A 20,548-nucleotide genomic window follows, 5' to 3' on the forward strand; every position below is an offset into this window, starting at 1 on the left:
TTTTTTCCCCCATTGTTTTGAATGCAGACATAGGGGCAGTAGTCAAAATGTTCAGCTTTAAGTCGTCTTGTAGATATCTTAGTACCGGGCATGTCCATTTCTTTTACACATTTCTGAAATCACTCTTCTGCCTGAATCAAGGAACTAATCCTGACTAGGAAAATTAACTGATGATTATAAACACTGCTTGTTTTTCAGGTTAATATCTTCTGTAGCGGAGCACAAACGTGCAGTTAGGCCTGCGCGCAGAGTCCAGTCCTCTAGAAACCCCCTGAAAATGCTGGCAGCAAGAGAAGATATTCTTCATGAATACACTGAACAAAGATTGAATGTTGCTTTCATGGAGTCAAAGCGAATGAAAGTAGAAAAAAGTAAGCTAACAGGATGATTTGTACAAGACACTGTCTTGCTATTTTAATGAAAACCAAACCAAACCAAAAAATCTCAAAACCACAAGTGAAGGACTGGAACATATTCTCTGAGAGGCAATAAATTGATTGAGGTATAAGGTTGAATGTAGATTGTCTGGGAAGATGGGAGAGAAGGGCATGTGTGACTTCCTCAGGTAAAGCTACCTACAGCCGCCTCCTGTGCATAGGTTTAATTATATATTTTTAGCACAGTCACCTTGTGCAGAGAGTGCCACTGTGCCTGCAGGGTGTGAGGACAGGGGACCAAGGAAAGCAGATCTAACATTATGTTATGCTGGCGGGGAGAGATGGCACGAAGAGGTGAACTTCTGTTCAGGTACACTGGCCTCAATTTTGGGGCCTAATTCTCTCTCAGAAACTAGAATTAGCCTTCTTGACTCCAAAAGATTAATGTCCATAAAGGATCACTGCTCTGTGGCAGGGCTTTGTGTTTTGCTTGTGACATTGCTTTCTCCTGACAACCAGACGGACAGCAACAGACATTATTGTAAAATTTATTCAAAGGTTTGTCAAGCCATTTTTACCATTTTGGGTAAAAGTTTTCCTTATTACATTTCAATAGAGGGAGATCATCTTTAAACATAATTTCTATTGATGAAAACACTAATTATATGTGTAATACTTTGTTGTCATTTGATGAGAAGCATTTCCCTGAGTTATAAATTCATAAAGTGCTTTGTCTTTGGTTGAGAAATAAGCAAAAGGAGCCAAGAATTTAGGCTTTAAGTTTACAGTAAAACATGACTAAGACTTTGAAATGTAAATGGTTGTTGCATCACACTGGCTGAGACAAATTTGAAGAGAATTTCAGTTAATTAGCCTTGGCTACTCTGCTGTATTTTATCATTAATCAATTATAAGACACTGAAGATCTATCTACACAGTACTTCACAAAACATTGGGTAAGACATGTTTCCTGGCAAAGCTGGTATTTCTGCCAAATAACATAATTCTGACGCTGACAGTTTACTCTTGGATGATATCTAGAAACTTAGGTGCTACTAAACCCACAAAGCTTTTGGGCTAGCAGTTAATCTAAGTTCAACCTGGTTTTGCGTTGCTGTTGAGATGGAGAAATAATGGGGGGGATTTAATTTTTTTAATGCAACAACTGATTTTTTTTAAATATTGTCCTTTTTTTGTTTTCTTGTGTGTTTTTTCTCCAACTTCTTTTATATACAAGTGTCTACAAACTCAAATTTCTCAGAAGTAGCACTTGCTGGCTTGGCAAGCAAAGAGAACTTCAGCAACGTTAGCCTGCGGAGTGTTAATCTAACAGAGCAAAACTCTAACAACAGTGCTGTGCCATACAAGAAGCTAATGCTGCTGCAAATTAAAGGTATGCTGGAACTGCTTTTACTTTCCATCCAGAATAGGCTGATTGTAACTTATGGGAGTTGCTACCACAGTTGGATGCTTAGCTTGCTCCATATCTCCAGCTTGAGATTTATGTCCCAAAAGAATAAGAGATAACTGTGTCACAAATGCAAAACCTTACAAATAGGTTTGCATTGTGGCCACTGGTGTGTGTTTTCCAAGGAGAAAACAGAGTATTTCAGGAATATCCATCCAGGAATAGCCATCTCCTGTGGAAATTTTTGAACTGTCCCATTCTTCCAGGGCTCAGTATAACTTGGAAGTGACATGACAGTGTTCTTGCTCCACTTCCCCTTACAGTGCATAGGAATGTATCTGATTCTGCAAAATAATAGATACTTTTTTGGCAAAATAAAATTCTTAAAACTTTTTACTCCCTACAGAAACTGTGCCATAGCTTCACTTAAGCAAATGTAAAGTATTCTGGAATTTGGCTGCTGTCTGCCATTTACTTAATTCATTTCTTTCCAGAAGGACACAAAGTTGTTAAAGCAAGAACAGGAAATAATAGAAATAATAGCTGATAGGAGGCAACGGGTTTTTTTGCTTCCTGTGAGTAAAACCTTTTTCCACAGTAGCAGTCTTTTAATTCTTCTTTAACAGTCTGTTTCCATATGTTTTGCTAAATGTGCTTGGATTGTTTGTATTTCATTCAAAACAAATTAGATCTTGGCATTTGATAGCAGTAGTCAAAGGAATATAATTAGCTTTGTTTTCTTTTTAGGAAGAAGACATGTTCAAACAAGATTAGTTGAACCCAGGGCCTCGTCACTGAACAGCGGAGACTGTTTCCTGTTGTTAACTCCACATTTCTGTTTCTTATGGGTAGGAGAGTTTGCAAATGTCATAGAAAAAGCAAAGGTTAGTACTAGTTGGGTTTTTTATTATTAATTTTTAGAACTATCACAGCATATGTGTCTCTGATGTCATTGAGCCTTGGCGCTAATTGTTTCAAAAAGTGGCATGTAACTGATAGTCAGTGACAGGTAGATATGCAGGATCCCTGTAAATATGTTTTAGCCTGTGCAGTGAATGAAAGCTGACATAGAAGTGTGTAGAAGCTGCAAGAGAAAAGAGGATATCCTCAGGAAACAGATTTGCACTTAAACAAAAAATAGTCTGAATTGCAGGATGTCCTTTTTACTCCCATGTTCATTAAGATGCATTTTAAAGCAAATGAAAGAATGAATGTATTGCTGTAACATTTTCTCTAGTGTCTGTTTATTTAGCGCAACAAATAATAATAATTTCTCCTGCTGTTTGCTCTATTATGTCCTATCTACTTTTGCCTTCTCCCTGAAAAAGATATGCACAAGTATTCCAAAGACTTAAGCAATCTTGTTCAGATAACCATTAATCTCTTAGGCTTCAGAACTCGCAACTTTAATTCAGACAAAGAGGGAACTTGGCTGTAGAGCTTCTTATATACAGACTATAGAAGAAGGAATAAATACCCATACCCATGCAGCCAAAGACTTCTGGAAACTCCTTGGTGGACAGACAAATTATCAGTGTAAGCATTCTTACAGTTACAGTATCTGATGTTTTATCACAGTAAAATAGTTGAGTCAGTTCTCTTTAGTAAAGATAGTTGGATGTTAAAATTTTTTATTATTTTTGACAATCTTTTCCTTAAGCTGCTGGAAGTCCTGAAGAAGATGAAATGTATGAAGCTGCAATAATAGAAACAAACTGCATTTACCGCCTCGTAGAGGATAAACTCATTCCTGAGGATGACTACTGGGGAAAGGTGCCAAAATGTACCCTGCTACAACCAAAAGAGGTATTGTGCCACTTACTGCTCCTGTGGTAAGCGCAGGAACATACAGCTGATAACAGCTTTCAGTAACTGCAAATGTTTATGGAAAGGCTCACTGAAAATCAGCTCCTCTGTGTTTTTGAAAAGCTTCTGGACACTTTACTATCTAGAGTGTGCTGCAGGTCTCAAGAAATTGGATCATTTTATCTTTAAAGTGAAATAGAATTTTAGGAAGTGTAAATCTTTTTGTCAACAGCGGCTCACTCCAAAGTCAAGACGTGCAAAACAGTGAACACTTTGGAAAAACAAAAGAAAAACCTGTTTTCCCTTTCAAGCGGTTTTATTTCTATCCTTAGCAGACTCTTACCTTTCAAACAATCATTTCATCCATCTAAGTAGGAATGAGAGCAGATTTCCAAAATAAATACACGATGCATTTTCTTGAAAGTATTCAAGTTGCTGAGCCAGTTACCCATGCTGTATGTGCTGTCAGCCTTCCCCTCCTGCAGGATGAAGCATAGGTCTAAACATCAGTGAAAGCTGCTGTAACTGAACAGCAATCAGTCATGCAACAGAATCCCATTTTTAGCAATATGAGCTCCCTAATCTGATAGTGACCTAGTGTCGTGGTTTAACCCAGCAGGCAGCTAAAACAACCACACAGCCGTTCGCTCACTCCTTCCCCAGTGGGATGGGGAAAAGAATCAAAAAGAAAAAGGTAAAACTCATGGGTTGAGATAAAGACAGTTTAATAGGACAGAAAAGGAAGATAATAATAATAGTAATAAAAAAGAATATACAAAACATGTGATGCACAGCACAATTGCTCACCACCCAGAGCTGATGCTCAACTAGTTCCTGAGCCATGCCACCTCCCAGCCAACCCCAGTTATATACTAAGCATGACATCATATGGTGTGGAATATCCCTTTGGCCAGTTTGGGTCAGCTGTCCTGGCCATGTCCCTTCCCAGCTTCTTGGGCACCTCCCATCTTCTCGTTGGCAGGTCAGTATGAGAAGCTGAAAAGTCCTTCACTGCTTGGCAACAACTAAAACATCAGTGTGTTATCAACATTATTCTCATCCTATTTCCAAAACACAGCTCTATATCAGCTGCTAGGAAGAAAATTAACTCTATCCCTGCTGAAACCAGGACAGCAAGCTACCACCTAAAGATATACCTCATAGCATTCCCCATACTTGCTTCCAGTCATCCGCAACAATTAGACATCACAGTGCAGACCACTGCCCTGGCCTTACTTGCATTGCAGTGCTGGTTGTTAGTGTCACTTCAGAAACTCAGATATTTGGAGGAGTTTGTGTTCAACGCACTGTCAGCTTGCAGCACTAGGAAACTGGAGGATCAGGGTATCACCTAACCTAATGGTAGGTTGTTTTTTTGTTGTGGTTTGGTTTGGTTTTTAGGTGCTGGTGTTTGATTTTGGCAGTGAAGTATATGTATGGCATGGAAAGGAAGTTACTTTAGCACAAAGAAAAGTGGCATTCCAGCTGGCAAAACACTTGTGGAATGGCACCTTTGACTACTCCAACTGTGACATCAATCCTCTGGACCCAGGGGAATGCAATCCCCTCATACCCAGGTATCAAAACTCAACTCTAGTCTCATTGCAGAAACTTAGTTTTCTTGCCCTTATTTCACAGTGTTTAATTTGATTTTATTTCTTTTGTTCCCTTGTACAGAAAGGGACAAGGACGCCCAGACTGGGCTGTGTTTGGCAGACTCACAGAACATAACGAGACCATACTGTTCAAAGAAAAATTTCTTGATTGGACAGAGCTGAAGAAACTCAATGAGAAGAATTCTAGTGAATCCCTTCACCAGAAGGTGCATATAATAAGCATGCTAGGTATTTCAAACTAGATGACCTAGCTGGGATGGAAGCCAGGGAAGCTTGTTCTCAAGGATCCAGAGCACTTTCTTTATCTTGCGGGCTTTGACCTAGGGGTCTGAATATTACCGCCTACAGTGAACCCACCGAGTTGCTTTATATTAGTGCCGAGCAGCTCAATGAACACTGCCAAGGTGGCTTTGACAAGGCAGCAAATGGTGACAAGATATCAAAGTACTGAAATATGCAGGAGGCAAACTGTTGGGGGGAACTGTGGGGTAAGAAGAAAAAAGCTATGCTCTAAGAAATCTCTTCTGTGTTTTTTGACAGGAAGAATCCAGATCTGACTCTAAACCATATGATGTGATGCTAATGGTAGCTGTGCCCCAAACTGCTGTAGGCACAGTCTTGGATGGAATGAATATTGGCCGGGGCTATGGACTTGTAGAAGGAGAAGATGGGAGGCAGTTTGAAATTATCACTGCATCTGTGGATGTCTGGCACATCCTGGAATTCGATTATAGCAGACTGCCTAAGCAAAGCATAGGGCAGTTCCATGAGGGAGATACATATGTGGTGAAGTGGAAGTACATGGTGAGCACTACAGGTTAGTGAACAATTCCATTTCATCCTGCTGAAACACAAAGTGCAGCTAAACCTGCTGCTGCTAGTGGTGACATCCAGACCTAGACTTCCTTGGATGTGAAACTGTTTTAAAGGTTAGAAATGCTAATTTAGCCTTCCTAGGCCATTAAGAAGTAGTGCTTATTATTTTATTTTATTTAAAAGAAAGCATTTTAAAAAAAAAGTTTGTAGTTATTTTTCATACATCAAATGTAATACTGTCCATCTCTCCTTTTACCCAACAGTGGTGTTGTACGTGTTCACAGGACAGCTCATTAAGCCAGAATTGTGCCCACAGCTTAACAACAAAATAACTAGGCAGCTGGACTAATGACAGTGGTCTGAATGTCTTGCAAGAGAGGTAGGCTTAGCAACAAGGAAAGCCTTTGCTGGGTAATGGAGAACAGTAACAATGACAGGAAAAGCCCTTGCCAACTGATTGCCCTTGCTGTCCTTTTTACTGTTTCTGGAAACCCTTTGCTGTGGGTTTCAGTCTCAAGTGGAAAACTTTAGCAGTGTTCTGACAAAGAGCCTGAGAGCAGCAGGTTAATGTTGACAATCAGTCAGCTCAGTATGCTCACTGGAACTCTCCCTTCTGGCACTGAAATAAGAATAGGTGGCTTTTGTGGTAAATAAAATAGAAATAGTCTAAAAATAATTGTTCCAAATAGGAAAACATTAAAATTGGTTGAAAGCAGAATAACAGCTATACAGCTTCAGGCTTTTAGCCAAAAAATGTAGGTAAGTCTTATTCCAGATCATTGAGTTCAGATACTGGCAAATCCAAGAAAAATACAAAAGCTTGTAAATCTTGGGAGATGTGGGTAACACTAATACTGGACTGTAAACAGGGTCCTAATCCAAATGGATGAAAATATATTCCATCACTCCAAAACAGCATAAATTTTTATGTAGGAGGCAGTACTTTTATGGGCTGAATGAACAGATAAGAGTGCAAACCATAAATTTTAGAAGTCACTAGTGGTTTGAGTATTCTCAACTTGAAAAAAACAGGACGCTTTCTCCTAAGTATTTCAGTTGGATGCTGCTCAGCGCTGCAGCAGAATTTTTAATATTTTTTTTAAGACTCTGGTTTAAAGCTGTTAGGGGTTTTTTTAATCTTTGATTTAATTATATCTCTTTAATTATATCTCTTTATTCATTATTCACTGGTTCCATAACTGGTTGTATTGTTGAACTTCATTTACTGTAAACATTTGCTTATCGTAACAAATAAATACTGATCCTTTTTAAAAAATAAAAAAAAGAGTTGCTGCTAAGCCACTTTCCAGACCAACATGAAATACTGAGCTAATTTTAAAAAATAAATAAAACTTACCTAATCCTAACTTTTTTATGACTGCAAAATACTGCTTTGGTGTTCTTTTGTTCTGTAGTTTTCCTTTCCAATATCACTTTACCAAGAAAGACTTCTCTTTTATGCCCGTAGCTTTCTCAGCTGTTGCTGTTTCCAGTATCACTCCGCAGCCAGCTACTCTCCTGCTGCCAAAGAACAGTGTATAATGTGGAAAATGAGCCATAATGCACTCTTCTGGTAACATGACTGGACATACCATTTCACATGCAAATTGGCTCAAGTGATGTCAGTTATTTTTTTCCAGATAGCACCAGTTCTTTCTACATCTCTTTCTCCGGCCAACACAGGCATCTCTGTCTGTGGGCTTATATCCAACTGATGAGACAATGCCAACTTTGCACGGGGACATACTGGCTTGGAGACCTAATGTTCCTCCAATTGGACATTTTATCTTTCCTGTGCTGGACGGGGTAGTGCTGAGCTGGCAGATGAGATTAAACCACGTGCTGTTTAAACCTATAGCCAGAATCCTTTCTTCAGCATGTGCTTTCTGTTTTGCAGTTGGAAGCAGGCAAAAAGGAGAGCAACAAGTAAGGGCTGTTGGAAAAGAAAAATGCGTGTATTTCTTTTGGCAAGGAAGGCACTCCACAGTGAGTGAGAAAGGGACATCGGCACTGATGACAGTGGAACTTGATGAAGAAAGAGGAGCACAGGTGAGCTTCCTGCAGACCTAGGTGGCAGACCTAGTAAGACTTGTCTGCCGAAGCAGCTACTAATGGTAAATGTGGATTATCTTTTTTGCCTCCTCTCTTTCCATAAAGTTGTTCTTGCCAGTACAAATAGCCAGACCTCAAAATTACTTTTGGCTTTACTCCAACTTCCAGAGACACATAAGCTCCTTTATGGATTGTCATTCCTAAATCCCACATCTAAAGATGATATTGTTGAGAATAGCGAAGAACAACATCATCTCTCCTTTCCCTGCAGGAATAGGTGAAGCACAGTTAAACAAATTTATGCCTTCACTTCAAGTACAGATAACAGGACTGTCTTCCTAGTGCTGAGAACAGGAGAAGTGCTTTCTGCCAGGCCAAGGCATGAAAATACATTTGAAATTTTCAATTTGTTTACTCTATAATTACAGAGTAGATTACTTTGTTTTGCAGATATTCTAGCAACTGCAGATTCAGCTAGTTTGAAGCTCAGGGGACAGGCTAGTTTGCTTGTCTTTAGGCAGAGTTGGGCTATGCTGTGGCATACAAGATGCGAGGTTTAAAGATTGTGTCTGTACCTTGATAATGCTGTAATTAGTTTTTTAACAGCAGCGTAGACGTGACCAGTAACACAGGAGTTCATAGAGGAGATACATAAAAACACTTGATCCAGAGAGTGTGGGATTCTGTGCAACATAGCTGATTTAGCAATTGGCTGTATCAGTTTCATAACCAAAATGCAATGTTTAATGTTTATATGCATGTTGTCATATAAGTTTTACAGCAAATTTTGAACCTACTTCAGTTCCTACATTATCTCCATAATAGTCTCAAAGAACATCAGGCGAGATAGCCCAGTCCTGTAAAGAATTCAAATAATGGTTAAACTAATTTAAATTAAAGTTTATTTGGTATTCCTTATCCTCTGAAACTCTTGATTGTTGGATTGCAGCTAGAATTATCTTTTAATATGCAGGTCATATATGAAACCCATTGCATGCCAATATATATGGTAATTTAAACAATAGTCAGCAGTTGTAAAATAGAAGGAAAGCCATCTTTGTGGGTGGCCATAACTATATAATTTTAAATAATCCATAGAGACTAGTTTTCCTGAGCCTGTATACTTGCTTCATTTTTTAATGAAGAGTGGTGCTTTCAATTTCCAGGTACAAGTGCTTCAAGGGAAAGAACCACCATGCTTCCTGCAGTGCTTCCAAGGAGGGATGATTGTGCATGCTGGAAGAAGGGAAGAGGAAGAAGAAAATGCACAAAGTAAATAACTGTTAGTTAAGAGCTTCTACCCCAAAAGCCTTTTTTTACCTATTGTGAAGGGCTTTGAATTCAGTCTCAACTACCATACTCTGTAGAGAAGGGACATGAATGCCATGAAACCCATGAGACAGCTTTGCAATGCTTTGTTTCAAGGTAGTTTGTTTCTTCTTTGAGCATAGAATGGATGTCACCCTAGAGCAAGCTGACTTTATTGCATTGATATGCGTATAAATTGTTCTAGTTGTTTTTTAATTTAGCAAAGCGCACGTTTGCTTTAAAATATGTTCTTTTCTACATAGTCTGGGCAAAAGAGTATTTTTATGAGCAGTTCTGCTCCAAGGAGAACTCTAAGCTTTTGTTACCCATTCATTACTTTTTGCAACATACTCCTTGAATGCTGCAGTTGAGGTAGGAGAATTTCAATGCAGGTGTAGCTTGGACATGTTCCAGTTCACATCTGAACGTGACCTCCTGTGCCTAAGGTGCAGAGGGGAAAAGGAGCTGAACAGAAGAACTGCTGTGTTTGTTTCCCCTTTTTTCCTGTATGAAACAGAGCAGAAGCTTGACTCTTCTGCTCTATTAAGCTCTTCAACTCTTAATACTTGTACTCTTGTAGCAAGGTTTCAGAAGGCTTCAGAAGGCATCTTTTCGGCAACAGGGTTTCTCAAGTAGTGTTAGCCAAACCTGATGCTTAGCTAGTTCATTCTGTGACCATATAGGCGTGCGATATGTGAAATTCATCCAGTATGAGAACAGCTGTTCCAGAGCAGAGGTCTTGAATTTTCAATCCCATGTGACTGTATAATACTGCTGCACTGTTCCTGTCTGCTCCAGGTGACTGGAGGCTATATTGCGTGCGAGGAGAAGTTCCCAATGAAGGAAACTTACTTGAAGTAGCATGTCACTGCAGCAGCCTGCGTTCCCGGACATCCATGATTGTCCTCAATATAAATAAAGCTCTTATCTACCTGTGGCATGGCTGCAAAGCACAATCTCACACCAAGGATGTAGGAAGAACAGCAGCCAATAAAATAAAAGAACAGTGAGTGTCTGACCTATGTTTTGGACATGTTTATACAGGCTACCAATTTACTTAAAATAGTAAGAAAAGTAATGTTGAAAGAAATAAAGCTGTCCTCTGAGTACAACTGCAGCATGTGCATGCTTGGTAAGGAGGAGGAATGGCGGGTATTTGATTCGTTGGAGTGGGGAAAACACATGTTCCGTAATTACTTTTGCTTAAGGTCAAATGCACTTATTCTTCCTACTGTACTAATTACAGTTACAAAAAAACCCAGTCTCTTTCCATTTGGAGGGAGATGCTCAATATCTGAATTGCAAACTGAATCGCAGTTGATAGGATGATTAGAATCAAGGCTTGTGAATAAGGAAGAGGAAATGAATTTGGGAAAGCATGTAAAGAGGACAGCAGTAGTTACAAAAACAAGCAGTGAGAATCCCTACTGAGAGCTCATGAGAGCATCTCCTCGATTCTGGGTATGTGATCAGAAATGGTATGAGAATGGTTGCTGAAATTCCATATCTTGTTTAGTGATAATTTTTGTCATCATTTTCAAAAAACCTATGTTGACATGAAGTGTGCAACAAGCCTATAGGGTGCTTTTGGGTTCTAATAATGCGAGTGGCCAGCAGTTTTGTGTTAGCTGTGTTCAGGGCAGGAAAGCTGGGTTCACTCTCTTTCTCTGTGTTTTGTAGATGTCCACTGGAGGCAGGGCTACACAGCAGCAGCAAGGTGACAATACATGAATGTGATGAAGGGTCAGAGCCCTTGGGATTCTGGGATGCGTTAGGAAGGAGAGATCGAAAGGCCTATGATTGCATGTTGCAAGGTAAACCTGCATTCCTGGATTTGGCACTCACATTTTATTTTACTGGTCTACGGTACTGTGAGATTTCATGTAAAGCTTTTGAAGAACTTCTTGGTAGTTGAGATGATCCCTTCAGAGAGATCCTTCCAAAAACCTAAGTAATGCTGTTCTAGAAGGAAAGTGTTGGAAAACAAAGTGTTTCATTTTGTTCTCTCCCCACTTCTGCAGCCCCCCTGTATTCACGCAGCACAGAGCAACAGTTAACGCTGTTAACAACACATTTTGCTTTTCTTCTGAAGGGATTTAGGAGGCAGTTCTGTGCGCATTCTTGTGCAGTCTTTGCTTTGAAACTGCCAACAAAGGTTGCAGGGGGATTGATTTACCAAGTGGAAAATTTGTCAGCTAAAAAGTAAACTCTGAGATGGACTTGCTTCTCTTAAGCTGCAAAACAGCCAGTTATGAAATGGTTGATAGTAACTAGCCAGGATCAGATTCAAACTGATGGCAGCCAGCCTTTTAGCTCAAGTTATTCACAGCTGTTGCTAGTCCCCCAAGACATCTGGTCGTCTGTCTTGATTTAAAAAAAAAAAAAAACCAGAGAATTTACAGTCACTTTGAAAGTTGATTATTTTTTTTTATTATTTTTATTTTTTACATTCATCTCTGGCATTTTCTATTGGAAATCTTAAATTTTGTTTTTTAAAGATCCTGGAAAGTTTAATTTCACCCCCCGCCTGTTCAGCCTCAGTAGTTCATCAGGAGAATTCTCAGCCACCGAGTACGTTTACCCTTCAAGAGACCCTGCTGTCATCAATTCCATGCCATTCTTGCAAGAGGATCTTTACACTGCCCCACAGCCAGGTATATGCTTTAAAATACTGAAGTAAAAAGAAAACAGATAACTGTATCCTGTATTGGGCAGTGATTCAGTACCTGTAATCACTTTTAACTTGCTTTATCAGAGGACAATGTGTGCATGTGATGCTTATACAGCATTAAGCAATAACAGTAATTTTTCTATGAGAAAGATGATAACTAATCAAACGTACATGTATCCCAAAAGCTTGCTATAAAAATATATTGTTTATATCAGAGAATCTGAGTTCAGATGAGGTTCAGCTGGATGAATAACAAAAAGGAATTGGTAAGCTTTGAAATGATCCTGTCCTGATGCTGACAAGCATGTGAGACTGGGGTTGTGTAGGGGATTCTGAGAACTAATAAGTGGCTGCTGATGGATTTGTTATTTTTTGGCTCTGTAGCACTCTTCCTTGTTGACAATCACCATGAAGTGTACCTATGGCAAGGCTGGTGGCCTGTGGAAAACAAAATCGCTGGATCAGCTCGAATCAGGTGGGCTACAGACAGGAAATGCGCCATGGAGACAGTGCTCCAGTACTGCAAAGGTAACAGATTGCTATGCCTGGCTGTTCTGAGTGTGTCATACCTTTCCATGCCTTACTGTCCTGAGCTGAAAGGTACTCAGGTGCTTCCCCAGTGGTACTGGTAAACATCAGCATATTTGAAGACACATTCTCCACTCTTTCTTAGCAAACCATTTGTGTAGTAATGGCATTGTTCCCAAATTGCCAAGATACTCTGCGGACTCAATTCTCAGAGGAAAGGTTTTATTTCTTTTCTGTGTCCCCACTGTGGGAGAACAGTTCAGATATTAGATACGTAAAAGTGAATTTGAGAACACAGTCTCTTAAACTTGAATGCTTTCTGTCTAGCTCCTTTTAGATTTCATAAGCTTCTGTGTATCAGAAAACTGAATTAAGATAATGTTTGCTGTTGTAACCGGGTTTTGATTTAGTGGGCAAGGTGGAAAGACTTTGAAGACTGAGAACAAGGTGGCCATTGGAAATGCCATTTCTACAAGGCAGTTATTGCCACTCAGCGTGCAGTGATTCAAGCTGCAATTGATGAACATGTAAGGGTATACTGACCACATTATTTTTTGCACTAGTAGAGTTTCCTTGAGCCACTGTAATGCTTTCCTCTCGCTTCATCTAAGGTTATGTGAGGCTGGGAACAGACCTTGCATGTTCTGATGGAGGATGAATAAAGCAAGCTGTGAAGTTACCATCCAGGAGAGAGGGCATAACTACAGCAATGTTCTGTTAGTTCAGAGCAGTTTCCCACTGTGAGTAAGTCACTAGGGCTTAATTGGTGCAAACTATGCCCTCTTGCAAGGAAAGCCTGATCACTTCTGGCCTTCAGACCTCATGATGCCACTGATTTCTTCTGTAGCAAATAAACTTTACAACTTGTGACATAGCTGGTGGTATCTGTCATCTTTTCCCATAGACATTCGTGTATTTGAAGAGGGAAAGTGATCCCCTTGTTGGATTCCACCCTTATGAGGATAAGCCAGTCTCTCCTTCCCAATCTGCAGGTTGAATAGGAGTGGGAGCAAGTGTTGTGTTTCTACTTGGTTGTCTTGTGTGACCGAGGTGAGGTGGTAACACCTGGCAGGACACAGCTGAAAACCAGTACCGGAGACGCTGAAACGTGACCTTTATTGGACTGCATTACTGCTCTACATCGTTCATCCTCTGGTGTCCCTGGTACTGCCCTGCCAAACAGCAGCATTTGTTTAGGAATGGTGTGCTAAAGAAATCTTTGGTAGTGACTGCTGAATTCCTAAAGAGGAGGCCAATTACTTGTTCTCTACCTCCCCCAGTTTTTGCAAGTCAGGAGGAGTGGTAAGATGCATTTCTTTGAAATCATATCATACAATGTGCTTCACAGCAGAAGTGAACCTCAGCACAGAGGAACAGAGCCCCAGTGCAATGAAGTTCCCAGAGTTGCTCAGCAGGCTAGTAAGAGAGATGAAAGTAAGATCCCTGTCTCAGTCTTCCCAAGGCAGTGCTGTAATCTCCTGGTAATGAAAATCATGTTTTCTGGCCCCAGCAGAGATGGAATCAGATACACGTGCCAGGGTTTGGGTACTTTTCCAGATTTCTTGAACTTCATCGAGTTCAGTGATGGGAAAAGGGATTAATACCTTCTGCACTGGATTGCATTTGCTGCATCTGAGTTCCATGCACAGTGGAAAGCTCTTCAGTGACTCCTTATGGGTCTGAAATTTAGCATATGTATCATAGGACAAGGTCTTTTGCTGCATGCTCACTTCTTTACCACTTGCCATGACTTCACAGCAGCTGTGGCTTTATCCTCTTTGCCGTGGGGTAGCTGTCAAGAGCTTTGGGCTGTGTGGCTAGATAGGTACAGAGCAAGTTTGTTGCTGTTAAAGACTGATTCTACTTGTACTATTTCTATGCTAAAGCTGATGTGAACTTCTTTAGCAGTTTTTTACTGTTCAATCTATGCCACTCTGGTGGTCTATCACTTTCATGATCTGGGATTCTGTCAACCACTTTAAAATTTCATTGCGTTAAGCTGTCAGGGCTGACTAGCTCTTATGTGTTGTTACTTATCAAGGTGGAGAAACTGAATTTCAGGAGATACCAATGCTGCTGCAATTATTTTGACTACCAGAATATAGTTGAGTGATCAGAAGCATTAAACCACTTTTCTCTTATTTTTCTCTCTCCATGTCTTTCCTCATCGATGTCCCTCTGCCTCCCTGCGCCACCGCCCCTTTTTTTTTTCTTTTCCTGGCTTGCAGTGTTTAACTACATGATGATATGAAAGAGATTGATTAGCAGCTCTGGATATCCCTTGAATATACCTAGCAGTTCTCCTTGTGCATATATCTTATTTAACTTGTCAAAATGTCTTGAAAGTTTTTCTGTGGTTTTATCAGCTAAATCATCAGTCTGGAGAGCTGAGCTGCAGACTGCTAGGAGAGGGAAGAATCTGGTTTGCCCTTCAGTGATTCTTAGTGAGGAGATCAGCTTGTGCTGAGGGCAGAGTTCATGCAATGAAAATGTTTCTCCACTGACATAAAAAATCATCGTGCCTATACTGGCACATTAGCAACCACCACTCTCCTTTTATCTCTTGGCTGAGTTACTGAGAGTGGAGCAATGCAACTAGAGCAGATTCACACATACTTTTTAAATGCAAAGTTTTTAAGTACTTGTTGAATCATTCATAGTAGACTAAACAAATAAACCACAGTGAAAATATGTGGAGGAGAAGACTTAAAATCAAGTATTCGAATGATAAATCTCCTGTCTAAATTGTATAGTTAAAGCACTCACGTTCTAATACACTCGTTAGGCTACTCCACAGAGCTTTTACCTCTAGTATTCAGAGTTCCATGTGAACATATACTCTCTAGTTGGTTTGCTCCCAACATCTGATGCAAAGCCAAACCTGTAATGTTCAGGTTTGCAAACCTAATGGAACAAGGATATCCAGCCAGGCACCCGTTTGCAGTTGGCACAGGTGTTGCACCACTTCCCTGGGGTGCTCCTCAGCTATGGGGAAGAGGTTCAGCTATGGGATATTCTTTTAGACCCTCCTGCCTGCCAGCCCACACGTGTGAAGTGCAGGTAGGGACTACAGTAAAAAACAGGGTCTTCTATACAATGGATTTATACACTTCGGAGGAAATCTTAGTGCATTAAGGATGCTCTGAGATTGAATGTAGGGAGTAACAGAATTTTGCAAGAAGCAGTTTTAGGGAAGCTACAGCCCTCTGAAGTGAGCTGGTATCACATTGCTCTGTTAGTTTCACCTGAGCCTGGATTTTGCAACATCTTCAGCTTTTCCATTGCCTATCTGGAAGAAACATTTGATTAGACTGAGTTGTTTGAATCCAAGTAAGATGAAGGTGCAATATTTTTTTGAATGAGAGCTCCTCCCAGTCCCTGACTGCCTGTCTACCTCTTTCCAATAATATTTGGAGTTTATCAGTGCTTGGGGAATGAAATAATTCATCCAATATGCCCTTTTTCACAGGACTTGGTATAATGACTTTAACCACTTAATCTGATAAAGCATCACTCCTAGGCAGGGTTATGTCCATGTCCTATATAGTCTGCATACATACAGGTTTTAAAGAAGCAGGACTGTCTTTGAAAATCATCAGTAATTACCATCCAGCTATTGCAATACCTTTTTTAACTTTCAGATCCCATTCCTTTGAATTTGTAATAACAAAATGATTGTGTTAAACCTCAGTATCCCAAGTTAAGAACAGTTTAAACATTCTCACTTAAGCTTCCAAGCTTAAGCTTTATTTGCTGCTGGCAGGACACTTCTGCTGAGCATACCAGAAGGTTTCATTTACCTGAAGTTGGCTAATTTCAGACCATCACACCATGCTTACTCTATTCTAACTCTAGTTTTGTGAGATAAGAGATACACTGAGTTAGGAAGTAACCGGGGGGGATTTTCAGCATACCTGGTTTGATCTCTGTGGTCAGATACAGTAAAAGGCAGATTTAAGAATACTGAAAAACATGTAAAAAGTGCCATACTACATTAAAACAAAATCCTGGGGAAATTTATGCCTACTGCCTTAAATTAGTTCAGTTTTTCAGGAAGGAATCAATTAAACATGCTAACGAGGTAACTTTGGATACTTGGTGACATTGCAAAATATGGTACTGTTTGTAATTTCTCTCTTTTTTTTTTTGGTGTTTTGACTCTTTTTAGGAAAAAACGTAAAGAAGCCCCCCAAATCCTATCTAATTCATGCTGGCCTAGAGCCTCTGACCTTCACTAACATGTTCCCAAGTTGGGAACACAGGGAAGACATCGCAGAGATCACAGAAATGGTAAATCTTTTCATTGCATAGACCATTTCCTATTGCTAGTAATTGTGTCTTGTGCTGTCAGTGACATTGCTTGTTTGTGCTGTCAAGCCCCAAAATCCAGGGGATGAACTTACAAAGCAGAGTTCAGGAGTCTGCACAGGAAAAAAATAACGTAGGTAAATTCTGACTGGGAGTGAGGATATCAGAGGCATTTCTGGTTGTTTTTTCATGTAACTTTTCATATTCTTTTTTGTTAAAAACAGGAGGAAAACGTAACCTGAATCATGTCTTAGAAAGAGATGTGCTAGAGTTTAGCAGAACGACTGTTTCAGTCGTGTTAGGCAGCAACCTGCAGTTCTGGTCTGTCCTCTAGACTGAAAGTGAGCAAAACGCCCTGCAGAGGATCAGCTGGCTCCAAGAGCTCCAGCACTGACTTCCCCACCCAGGAAGTGGAGTCACAGCTGAATTATGTGTGACTGCTTTGAAAGCCTTCAGTGAAGGGGCATCTCAAGGCAAATGACATTTTCTGCTTTGTAAGTCTTCTGCAGCCATCCTTAGTGGAAAATGCTGGCTTCACAACTAAACACAGAATTCAGTCTTCAACTGAGAATCTGAGAGCACAGGATGTCCTTCTGCTAAGTGCAAGTGCAGACTTTTTTTTTTTTTGATGTGAAATTGTTGTAGGGCAGGGCTTTTGCCTGTGTGTGAGCCTGGATGTATAGGTTTGTGCTCCGTGGGCCAGGCAGTGCAGGGTGATCCCATACCATCTGTGGTCTGCAGTGGGAGCGGCTGGTGGTTTCAGCATTGTGATCCTGTGTCTCTGTTTTCCTTTTCTCCCTACAGGATGCTGATGTTTCTAATCAGATAATCCTTGTGGAGGACGTGCTGGCCAAGCTGTGTAAAACGGTGTATCCACTAGCAGATCTCTTAGCTAGGCCTCTCCCTGAGGGAGTTGATCCACTGAAGCTTGAAATTTATCTTTCAGATGAGGACTTCGAGGTAAGGAGAGAATGGGCGCGCTGTTACTTTCTGCATGTGTGTCTAACCATGCTGCAAAGTCATTTGACGGATTTGCTACTGGTGTTTTTACTAATGGCATATCCTCTGGTTTTAAATGCAGGTTGCATTAGAGATGACGAGAGAAGAGTACAATGCACTGCCATCTTGGAAGCAGGTTAATCTGAAGAAGGCAAAAGGACTTTTCTAAGTTGTGTTTATTGGAGTGAGCACTAAAGGGATGGCTGTTTTCACTTTCTGTGCCCTTTAGAAGAATTGTACCCCACATTTACAAAATAAATAGAAATAATCTGAAGTTATTAGTGACTACCTATCTGGAGGTGTGTAATATTATAAAAGGCCAAGAGAACTCTTTGGAAATGGAATTCAGTTTTGACTCTTAAAGGTAACGTGTTTAAGCTCTGCTCTCCTATGCACTTAAACAGTAGTTTCTTGAGCTACTGCAGCAGGTGACCTTTGGCTATATACAATACTTGCCATTTTTGTTTTTGAAGAAGTTCTCTTTGTAAAGTGTTATTTTGTTAGTTTGTGGATTACAAAGAATTTATATTTATATAAACACATAGAACAAGTATGTATTTAACAATGCAATATATATTCACTTTCAAGACTTTAATGTCAAAACTACAGAAAAGTAGCTGGATGGCAGTTGCTTGTACTGAATTAGCTATACCACCGTATGTATCTCCTACGCATTCTGAAAAGTTTCTCTTTGCAATAGGTAATGAATTGTTCTCAGTGCTGCTTCAGGTGCTAAACTGAACAAAGCGTTTGTATTTATAGCATGGATTTCTTGAGAAACTATGCGAATCAACCTTTATACTTTATTATCCAAAAATGTATAGTGCCTTGTTTTTTGTGTACAGTTTATATACAAAAAAAAAAAAAGATTGGTCTGCGTTTTGAAGATGGCTTAGAACGGTCTCCTATGTTACTTTTATAATAGTAGAAATAAAAACATCTCAGTTTCTAATACTTGTTGTAAACATTAAACATGTCTTTTGTGATATAAGAACTGAAAGTAAAAGCTTCTGAATAAACTCTTAGCGATGCTCTGACTTGTCATTATTTTGTACTGTAATCTGTACTAAGTCATTGGAATCTTCCATAACATGGTATGTTATCAAAATATTATAACCTTAGATTTCTGCGGGTGTTGTACAGTTATAATTTGAGAAGCAGATAATTTAGAAAAAAAGTCAATGCGTGAGATGAAATTAGGTTGTGCAACACTATATTGCTGAACATTGGAACAGTCACGCAACTCTTGTATCCCTGGGGTTGCCCAGTTTTATACATGAAACCAAAATTATGTTGGTTTTTAAACTCTGAAAAAATCTTTTCAACCTTTGTGCAATTGGGAGTAAAACTTGAACTGAAAATGAGTATGGCATCATGTCCATTCTTTCAATACACACCGGAGTGAAAATCGTTTTCATTCACCTAATTAGGACATTGAATAATCGAGTAAAAATCTGCAATTGTTTGAAATATTTTTCAGGCATTTGGCATTTCTGTAACAGCTTGTGTTGTTCCCCTGTGGTAGCTTAGTGGATTTCACATTTTCATTCCTGACAGCATAAGTTTCCTTCTGCCGTGCAGCCTTTCAGGTCTCCTCCTGCCTCAGTAAAATGTGATCCCCCGCAGGGGTGCCTGTTGCTGCTCCTGTCGTTCTCCTAGGCTCAGGGAAATTAAGTCGGATCTTTGAACGTGAGAGATGTGGATTTCACCAAGATCTGCTGTAAATATTGCTCCATAGTTAAAATTAGTCTTGTTTTGACAGATCAGTTAGTAAGTTATAAGCTAGCCTTTAAGTAAGTAAAACAAAAGCTTAGAAATACACACGTACTATTCACCTGACCTGAGATATTACAGGTGAATTTTCAGCACTGGTGTATTTCCTTTCATTACTGGTTTCTGCCAAGAACTGAAAGTAAACCCAAGAAAAAGGTAGCAACAGTATTCAGAGCCGGGATACTTCTTGCATAGCCTCCAGCAAAAAGCAAGATGTTCAGATGTCTGGTAGTTCCTCAGGTTCTCAGCTATGCCTTCTGCATGGGGGACACTCTTAGTCTGAAAATGCAGGGCTTTAGAGCGACAAGTTTATTTTTCACCCACCGAGGTTTCCAAAGTCACTGCTGTATTCATCTAAGTATTTCTGCACCCTTATATTTTCCTCTTTCACCCTCTCTGGTGATAAAATCAAGCAGGAATTAAGTTTTGTTTATTCATGTTCAATCTGTACCGTGGGAGTAGCAGGTTCCTCTGTTTTGATTTTTCTCTCCAACAGAGAGCTGATTTGCATAGCATGATTGACCTTGTTTTTCCCTCTGGCAGGGCAGTATCATTTGCTCTTGTTTTTTGAAAACACGTCAGTCCTCCAAGTGTTGCTGAAGGGCAACATCCACCCAACACCCTTAAAGCCTTTAGAATCTCAGCTAAAAGACAAGAGAAGCCAGCACGGGGACCTGCAGGCAGTGAAACGTAATTCAGTGCTGTCAGCTCTCAGTTACCTTAATTTTTACACAATTTGATATCTCATGTCTCAGTTCCAGGAACCGGGACGCAGAATCCAACTTTCTACTTAAGTGCTTTGCTCCTCACATTGCCTAGGAAAACTTCAAGGCTTTGCAGAAAATAAAATATTTTTATTGTCCTTAGTATACTTGTTGGTTATCAG

At 39.9% G+C, this 20,548-nt stretch overlaps 1 protein-coding gene across 28 annotated transcripts in view; it reads left to right on the plus strand.

Annotated features, from left to right (window-relative positions):
• The window catches only part of SVIL (supervillin), a 140,640-nt gene extending 121,707 nt beyond the window's left edge, over nucleotides 1–18,933 (plus strand). For all 28 annotated transcript variants that reach the window (XM_054814550.1, XM_054814549.1, XM_054814553.1 and 25 more), the window contains 17 exons: nucleotides 199–371; nucleotides 1,615–1,770; nucleotides 2,533–2,669; nucleotides 3,174–3,321; nucleotides 3,446–3,591; nucleotides 4,993–5,168; nucleotides 5,269–5,413; nucleotides 5,748–6,024; nucleotides 7,921–8,072; nucleotides 9,242–9,347; nucleotides 10,182–10,389; nucleotides 11,064–11,197; nucleotides 11,882–12,037; nucleotides 12,439–12,582; nucleotides 16,751–16,872; nucleotides 17,695–17,850; nucleotides 17,972–18,933. In XM_054814550.1, coding sequence (XP_054670525.1) covers nucleotides 199–371; nucleotides 1,615–1,770; nucleotides 2,533–2,669; nucleotides 3,174–3,321; nucleotides 3,446–3,591; nucleotides 4,993–5,168; nucleotides 5,269–5,413; nucleotides 5,748–6,024; nucleotides 7,921–8,072; nucleotides 9,242–9,347; nucleotides 10,182–10,389; nucleotides 11,064–11,197; nucleotides 11,882–12,037; nucleotides 12,439–12,582; nucleotides 16,751–16,872; nucleotides 17,695–17,850; nucleotides 17,972–18,058 — 2,623 coding nt within the window. In that variant the 3' untranslated portion in view covers nucleotides 18,059–18,933. The remainder of the gene's footprint in view (nucleotides 1–198; nucleotides 372–1,614; nucleotides 1,771–2,532; nucleotides 2,670–3,173; nucleotides 3,322–3,445; nucleotides 3,592–4,992; nucleotides 5,169–5,268; nucleotides 5,414–5,747; nucleotides 6,025–7,920; nucleotides 8,073–9,241; nucleotides 9,348–10,181; nucleotides 10,390–11,063; nucleotides 11,198–11,881; nucleotides 12,038–12,438; nucleotides 12,583–16,750; nucleotides 16,873–17,694; nucleotides 17,851–17,971) is intronic.
• Nucleotides 18,934–20,548: the final 1,615 nt, after the last annotated feature.

The sequence above is a fragment of the Grus americana genome, chromosome 2 (assembly GCF_028858705.1).
Source record: "Grus americana isolate bGruAme1 chromosome 2, bGruAme1.mat, whole genome shotgun sequence".
Taxonomy (NCBI): domain Eukaryota; kingdom Metazoa; phylum Chordata; class Aves; order Gruiformes; family Gruidae; genus Grus; species Grus americana.